The sequence below is a fragment of the Tachysurus vachellii genome, chromosome 8 (genome assembly GCF_030014155.1).
Source record: "Tachysurus vachellii isolate PV-2020 chromosome 8, HZAU_Pvac_v1, whole genome shotgun sequence".
In the NCBI taxonomy this organism is placed as follows: Eukaryota; Metazoa; Chordata; class Actinopteri; order Siluriformes; family Bagridae; genus Tachysurus; species Tachysurus vachellii.
In genome coordinates this window covers 23729002-23738064 of record NC_083467.1, presented here as the reverse complement: position 1 = coordinate 23738064, position 9063 = coordinate 23729002, and the positions used below count along the sequence as shown (strand labels likewise).

General features: G+C 41.0%; 1 protein-coding gene across 3 annotated transcripts in view; it reads right to left on the bottom strand.

The window, feature by feature from the left end:
• Window positions 1–7348: 7348 nt before the first annotated feature.
• The window catches only part of dnajc10 (DnaJ (Hsp40) homolog, subfamily C, member 10), a 33440-nt gene continuing 31725 nt past the window's right edge, over window positions 7349–9063 (bottom strand). For all 3 annotated transcript variants that reach the window (XM_060877014.1, XM_060877012.1, XM_060877013.1), the window contains exon 23: window positions 7349–7959. In XM_060877014.1, coding sequence (XP_060732997.1) covers window positions 7948–7959 — 12 coding nt within the window. In that variant the 3' untranslated portion in view covers window positions 7349–7947. The remainder of the gene's footprint in view (window positions 7960–9063) is intronic.

Genomic DNA, 9063 nt, shown 5'->3' with positions numbered 1-9063 from the left:
ATGATATTACAGTACTCAGCTTCTGACAACAAACACGTCTTGAGCTGACGACTAAATCGGTTACATTTGATTTTTTGCAGAACTCCATAACTCCGTCTCACCATTCCGCAGGCTGAATACAGTTTATAACCTTTCTTTTCCTATTCGCGCTCCAAAAACAGTCTAAAATAAAAAAAAAATGAAAAAAAAACAGAGTCTGATGTGGAGCTGCTGTTCATGTGAATTTTACAACTCCAAAAACATGACTCTTGAAGTTATCGTTGTGAAAAAGAAATTACAGCTCAAGTAACTTTACAGCCTTTTAAAACTGACGTTACAAGTCGTGCATCTGTCAAAAGAAAATAATTAGGTTTGATCAAAGGCACTCAGGGATGAGGGAGTAAAACTCATAAACAAGAGGTGTAGAAGCTGCCTGGGTATTTTCCCCAAGCATTCCTCACCTATTTCCTGGCTCCTTTCATGTGAACTTCTCATTTTCCATTCCAAGCAGCAAAATTACAGTGCAAATGAAATGATTTGGAACTTGAGAAAAAGAGAGAGAGAGAAGAACAAGAAGAAGATAAAAACCTTGTATTCCTTTAATGCTTTAATGCATATAAGACATTAATGACAGTATAAATGTCAAAAGATGTCTTTTAAATGATCTGAGCTTTATAAAAGCTTAATGCTTGTTTTCAGGAGAAAATAAATCCTCCCTTATGGAAAATAAAACGAAACGCACCGTTGTTAGAAGGTGCTACAACCCACTGATGCCATTTCCTGTTGTTCTGAAAGAAAAATCTCTCAGAGTCTCCCATAACCAGGGAACCACACACACACACACACACACACACACACACACACACAGAGAGTTCAGATTCTCATACATACACATACAGCCTAATTTTCTCACCCACCCACCCCCACACACACACATCATATACTCTGCCTTATGCGTTTCCAAGCCTCTCCACTGGCCTAAACGAGCCCTAACACTTACTGGCAAAGGCTGCAATGATTTGGAGAGTGTTGCCCTCTCTGTGGGCCCGAATTCAAGTAGCCACAGCCTCTGGAACAGTCACTGTGGTACAGGTTTTCACCCAAGTTTGTGTGAATGTGTGCCTGTGTGTGCGTACGGATCGCGTGTGTGTATGTGTGTAAACAGCTCTACAAGTTGATCTCATCCTGACTAAGCAGTACGCACTTTTCAGCACAGGGGCTATGGGGCATGTCCAATTCCAGCATATGGGCCAGGACACGCACTGAGCAAGGGACTAAAAGAGAAAGGGTTTTTGATGTGTTGCCATACTGCACTCAACCCCATCTCCTCTTCTTCTCCAACATCTGGGAGAGCTCTAAAAGCCCATCACTACCTCCTGTGAACACACACACACACACAGAGAGAGAGAGAGAGAGAGAGAGAGAAAGAGAGAGGGAGAGAGAGAGAGAGAGAGAGAGAGAGAGAGAGAGAGAGAGAGAGAGAGAGAGAGAGAGAGAGAGAGAGAGAGAGAGAGAGAGAGAGAGAGAGAGAGAGAGAGAGAGAGAGAGAGAGAGAGAGAGAGAGTTGGCAGCTCAGAGAGATGAATATATGCACTTTAAGAACAAGCTTCTTTTTCATGTGATTAATTTACATTTATGGCATTTGGCAGACAGCCTTATCCAAAGTCACTCGACTTGCATCTCATTTTATACAACTAAGCAGTTGAGGGTTTTAGGCCTTGATCACAGGCCCAGCGGTGACAGTTTGTTGATCCTGGGATTTGATTCAAATCAATTCAATTCAAGTTTATTTGTATAGAGCTTTTTACAATAGACATTGTCTCAAAGCAGCTTTACAGAACATAAACATAGAGCAGAAGGTAAACATAAGGAATAATATAAAGGAATTAATATAATAAAAAATTCTAGATTATTATTAGATATCTATAGTTCACAATGTGTATGTAGTTGAGAACCCAACCTTTGGCTGAGTAGTTGTTAACTACTAATGTTAACATTTTTACAGTTAACATCCTATTACCCGTAATTACCATTCTCTTTCTGCTGAAATGGTCTGGTCCATCTAAGACATGTTTTCATCAAATGCCATATGCCTGACTGACACTGACCCTGATCCCCACCCCTCATGTAGGAGGTGAAAGTGACAGTGACGTGAGATACAGCTAAGTACGGTGACCCATACTCAGAATTCGTTCTCTGCATTTAACCCATCCAAAGTGCACACACACAGCAGTGAACACACACACCGTGAACACACACCCGGAGCAGTGGGCAGCCATGCTGAGGCACCTGGGGAGCAGTTGGGGGGTCGGTGCCTTGCTCAAGGGCACCTCAGTCGTGGTATTGGCGGGCCGAGACTTGAACCCACAACCTTAGGGTTAGGAGTCAAACTCTCTAACCATTAGGCCACGACTTCCCCATATGGTGAGACCATAAAATATATTCATGTCTCACCAGATACTTACCTGTGTATCGCCCTTAGACTCGACCCCTCCGGTGGCTCCTTGTAGCCCTATTTTGCGTATGGTTCGCTGTCTTTTCAGTGTTTTTCATTGTGGTCATTAAATTTCCATTTCCCTTAAACCAATTGATCTGCAAATGCACTATGAAGTCTTTATCAACGAATACATCAATACTGGTTCACTAGGTCACAGGCTAAGGAGAGCATCAGTATAAAAACGAGCGAGGAAAAAAAGACAAGTGCTAGTTTAAGTATTTCAGAATGAGATACCAACCGTTTGAAGACATTAAGGACCTCGGCAGTTCTAACACTGATTTAGTCAGTTCCTTCACCAAGGTGCCAGAACAGAGAAGAATCCTGATGCAGATCTTCGTTCAGTGCTGGAGAAGCTGGGGAGCATGGTGTAGTGCCCTAGCATTGCTTTATTTCTGATCTCTTCCCTGAGAACTGGTTGTAAAGGGAGCATTAAGCAGCTATGCACTGCAGTTGTGAACAGTATACACCAAACACATATGGTCACTTGACCATCACACCTTCACAAAGGTTTGTCTTAAAGCTAGAAGCAACAAGTAGTCTAGAATATCCTTGTGTACTATATAATTAAGATTCCCATCACTGGAACTAGGAGGCCCGAAGCTGTTCTAGCATGACAGTGTGTACAAATTGATATCCATGAAGACATGGTTGACAAGGTTGGAGTGGAAGAACTTGAGTGTCCTGCACAGAGCCCACAGAGCGTTTAGCTCAACAAACAATTGTTTGCAAACAATCGTTTAGCTCAGCCTACTTCTTGCCTTATCGTAAGCCTGTCTTCGCTTTCTTGCTTTGTTTTTATCCTCCATGGCAATGTTAAAATTTTGATTTTGAACAAAGTTTGATTTTTGTTTTGTTTGTCGGTCCAACGCGGTTTTTCTGAAGCATTTCTCAAACATCGGAGACCCCACCTTTAATGCCCTTGGTTTTGGAACGGGATATTCAGAAAACACATATGGTCAGGTGCCCACTTACTTTTGGCCATACAGTATTATTATATTTTAACAGTATTATTTTATTTTTAGCATATTCTAATATTTTTTCTTTTAATTTTATTGTTTTTTACATTCCTATGGATAAATAGAAGCCTTTATTTTTGTCACATATACATTATAGTGAAATTCTTTCTTCGTATACAGTGGCGTTGGGGTCAGAGTGCAGGGTCAGCAATTATACAGTGCCCCTGGAGCAGTGAGGGTTAAGGGCCTTGCCCATGGGCCCAACAGTGGCAGCTTGGCAGCCTTAACCGCTTGAACCACCACACACAGCCACCGTGTCAACAACTAATTTAAATAAGACAAATAAAACTTCTGTACATGCCAAAATCATTAAACCTTCAATTCATTTGGTGCTCTCTTTCCATTTAAATAAAATGCTCACACTGCTAGTAACTGGAAGATATATTCTGTTTTTTAAAAGCATTTACATGTGTATTGGGATTATGGTTAAGGACTAGGTTAAAGGTTATCCATGGATAAACAGAGAAAATGAGGGTTAAACTCTACTGAATATACTCATGAGGAAATTCCAGTTAGATTGTGTTACCTTGCCCTCTTGTGGTAATTAATAAAACTGCCCATGTCCATACACATGGGTTAATTTATGGACATTAACTGTTATCGCAATTCTAGTGAAATAAGTAAAAAAAAAAAAGGAGAAGCTCCTCTTCCCAGATAGCAAGACCAGTTACACTCTGGTGGACTCCAACACAAATGTCTATAACACTGTGGGGATTTGACTTTGTGTTACGTTGAGTGAATTTATTTTACAGTATACTGTACACTATATAGGGGGTTAGCACGTTCGCCTCACACCTCCAGGGTTGGGGGTTCGATTCCCGCCTCCACCTTGTGTGTGTGGAGTTTGCATGTTCTCCCCATGCCTCTGGGGTTTCCTCCGGGTACTCCGGTTTCCTCCCCTGGTCCAAAGACATGCATGGTAGGTTGATTGGCATCTGGGAAGACAATTTTTGATTGTTGCTGTGGGGATTTGTGTTCATTCAGCTACAGGAGTAGATCTCATTAGTGAGATCAGACATTGATGTTGGGATGGTGAGGAGGTCTGGGGGTTCAGTTGGTGTTCCAGTTCATCCCAAAGGTGTTCAGTGGGGTTGAGTCAGAGTCAGGGCAGGACACTCAAGTTCCTTAACTCCAACCTTGTGACATACAGCTGAGTACAGTGACCCATACTCAGAATTCGTTCTCTGCATTTAACCTATCCAAAGTGCACACACACACACACCGTGAACACACACACACCGTGAACACACACCCAGAGCAGTGGGCAGCCATTTATGCTGCGGCGCCCTCGGAGCAGTTGGGGGGTTCGGTGCCTTGCTCAAGGGCACCTCAGTCGTGGTATTGCCGGCCCGAGACTCGAACCCACAACCTTAGGGTTAGGAGTCAAACTCTCTAACCTTTAAGCCACAACTTCCCCACAAAACTTTATAAACTTCATAAACTACTGTGCTTTGTGCACAGGAGCATTGTCATGCTGGTGCAGTGATTGGATCTGTTAGTTCTAGTGAAGGGAAACTGTAAAGCTACAACATACAAAGACATTCTAGACAATCATTTGCTTCCATTTTATGGCAGAATTTTAAGGAAGATCCACATGAGGAAGATGATCTATAGTAATATTTCCAAAAGGAAATTAATAGGTACTGATTCACTCACCATTATCTGTCACAGTATTGCACATGCTAAGCCTCTATATTTCAGACAATCTGTCCTTTCTAAAATGTTGTAAACAAGAAAATGTCAGAACAAAAAGCTGACATTTTGGGCCAAATTTATCACCTTCACATGATCCAAACCCCAACGTAAATAGCTTTCTGAGAAGTAGTTTATCTAGAAATATCATACATAAACTAATAATTATTCCAAATGTATGTGTGTATCTTTCATTAGATCAGAAGTGGATAAAACTGTAACTTTATAACGGCTCAAACAACTAGTAAACACCAGCATGACACATCTATTAAGCTTAGAGAAAATAAAAGGCTGAGATAGCAAGAAATTTACAGAGGTCAGCGTTTCACTTGATCAGAAAGGGTTTAATGTTCCAGTCTGTCTTAATTTCCTGAAGGATCCACTGACTATCCACTGCAACCGGAGTCATGATCACAGAGGAATCTACTGCTGCCCTTAATGTAAAATGAAGCCCTGAGAAAATGGCTTCTTCTGCTCGATGTTATTTGGGACTTAAAGAAGTGAAGTGTGACTTGGGAAAAAATTTATTTTGTTACGTACCAACTTTGTTGTGGTCAGAGCACATGATCAGCTATGATACAGCACCACTAAAGCATTGAGGGTTAAGGGCCTTGTTCAAGGGCCCAACAGTGGGAGCTTGAACACAGATCCTCTGATCAACAACCCAGAGCCTTAAACACTTGAGCCAACTTCATCTTCAATTCCAAATGAACGTTTGCCCAGAAATACGATTAACAGACAAGCCAAGACAAGACAAACTGACATATATTGGGTCAATCTGACCAAAGATGCGTGTCATCTGGGTCAGGAAATTCTCAGTTGCAGCACAAAGAACTAACAGGGAAAGTTTTCAGACCCAAAAATCTGTTTCTAATACAGAATCAGTGCTTACACAGACAAACTGCCATTTTATTTCTTGCACTGAAATCATGAAAATTCCTTTTGCCACGACTGAGTAAAAATGAACGTGATGCTCGTTTAACGTGTTCACTGCTTTACGTCTAAGTCGCGAACATCTGACCAGATCATAATAGAACGGAAGACCCAAGGAGGTTGTTTAGAGTGAGAAGAAGAGAAGAACACAGAGATACATCAGTCAACACCTGACTTCACCATAGAAATATACAAAAAAAAAAAAAAAGCTATAAAAGCTGTAAAAGGACAAAAGTAGAACTGTCAGATCTTCCAGATTGAGGATGTTGACAGATAAAATGCAGTCTTGCTGGAGTGGAGTGTGTTTTAAGTTAGACTGGCTAGCATCCAGTAGGTCATTCGGTGAGGGGGATTGTTGCTTGGATCTAACAGCACAAGTGTTTTTGATAAGATTGGGAAAATTGAGACAAGTAGTTCTCCTCTTGCGATGAGTCAGCATTTAGAAATCTAAGTGTTGGTGCAAGCGGAAAATGAAACAGTTTGGTGCCAGAAAAAGAGAAAAGAAATGGCTGATAATGTCTGACAGCTAGAAGCAAATAAACAGCAAGAAGTTACAGTGCAAAGAAAGATACTAAAAGGAAGTGGTACAGTATAGATACACGGAGTTAAATCTGATATCTGGTGTGATAACAGAAAATAAATAAGGATTGTTAGTTTAGTGTTGGATCTTCTCTACAGGCATGTCAGTTTGGAAATGTGCTGTGTTTATTATAAAGAAGTTTAAGGTCAATATCAAGTAAAATGAGCTCTTATCTAATTTTTATTCATTCAGGTTTACTGTTAGGTGACAGGCAGACGGGTGGATCGTGTTATGCTCCTCGACCACTAGAGGGAGCCAACTTTAACTGAAGATTAATAATACACATCTATCTACCCATCTATCTACCTATCTACCTATCTATCTATCTCTGTCAGTTTATTTATCTATCTGTCAGTTTATTTATCTATCTGTCTATCTATTTAACTATCTGTCTGTCTGTCTGTCTATCTATCTATCTATCCATCCATCTAGTCAGTCTGTCTGTTTCTATCTGTGTCTGTCTGTCTGTCTGTCTCATTACTTCTACAGAAGCCTGTGTTCAGACGACACACTGAAGGATTTAATGTTATTTCATACATAAATTATGAATTATTTCAGGTTGACTATGGTGTCTTTAAGAAGAGATCTCACTGATATGTGATCACTGTCTCTTAAAAATAAACAAATAAATAAAGAATTACATCACAGATCTTATTTGTAGAAAACCCAATTTATTCTACACCATGTCTCTGTACAAAACAGCAGTACGGGACTGTGAAAAGGACAAGAAAATAAAAGAGTACATTATTTATTTTCCTGACTGCTGATTGGCCAATGATCGTGTAACGTAATAGCTGTTAAAACCCATTCTGCAATGATTCAGTAGAAACAGAGTTGAAGCGAAACCTTTCATGATACAGACGTCGTCCCTGAAAGCAGCATTAAATAAAAAACATATTCATGACCATGTTCTCACTCTGCAGCTCAACACTGGGATTAAAATTATAACTAACACACCAGATTCATGATTACAGCCAAGATACTGAGAGAAACATCAAGTATATATATATATATGACACTGCACTGTATACGATACACGTCCTCAGTACACTCGATAAAACCGGGTCAGAAACATGGTCTTGTTTCAGTAACCATCATACTGTTGGTGCTTAAGGATTTCGTTATGATGTCTCGTTGAGGTAAAAATCCCTTCACACGCTTTAAAGCTCAAGAAAAGTCTTTTAGCGTGTAAATCCGTGAAGTGTGTAAAGTTCTGTCACAGATTGAAGAGTGGAGACTTAAAAAGTGTTTTATAGCTCATCCTGAAAGAAAGAAAGAAAGAAAAAGATTAATCTCAGATGATAACTTTTAAAATGTCGTGTGTTAATAACATATTATATCAGTCACATTAATCAGTCTCAGAGGTTTAGAAGCTCTATAAGCTTTTTTTTTAATCACAATACAAAGTACACAGGCAGGAATTTGGAGAAGCACCGAGGAAACTGGATCTGAAAACACAGACTGTTTTAAATAACGCTTACAGTTGGTAAAAATGTTTAGCATTCGGTGGGAGATTATGATGTTACTGTGAAATATTTTGTGCTCTACGCTGTGATGACGTACGTGTTAAAGGACTGCCCTCTCAGGCGCTAAAGACTTTCTACACCTGCACTATTGAGAGCATCCTGACGGGAAGCATCACAGCCTGGTTTGGGAACAGCACCATGCAGAACAGACGAGCTGTCCAGAGGGTGGTGCGATCAGCTGAGCGGATCGTCCTCACCGAGCTCCCTGACCTGGAGTCTATATACAGCAAGCGGTGCTGGACCAAGCACAGGAAGATAGTGAAAGACCTCAGACATCCAAAAAGAATGTTTGTGTTGTGTTCAGTGAAGTGCTGGAACTACAGAGAGAATGAGCAGCTTTTAGACACAAGCTGTTTGGGGCCTGAACCTGATGAACACATAGACCTTTAAAGATCTTGCCACAACAACCACTACCACAGATGGACATTTGCACGATTGCACAACTTGCGATACATGCATATCCTGCACGTTAACCACACACACACTCACTCACTCACTCACTCACTCACTCACTCACTCACTCACTCACTCACTCACTCACTCACACACTCACACACTCACACACACTCTCTCACTCACACACACACACTCTCTCACTCACACACACACACTCTCTCACTCGCACACACACACACTCTCTCACTCGCACACACACTCACTCACTCGCACACACTCTCTCACTCACACACACTCTCTCACTCACACACACTCTCTCACTCACACACACTCTCTCACTCACACACACTCTCTCACTCACACACACTCTCTCACTCACACACACTCTCTCACTCACACACACACACTCTCTCACTCACACACACTCACTCTCACACTCACACA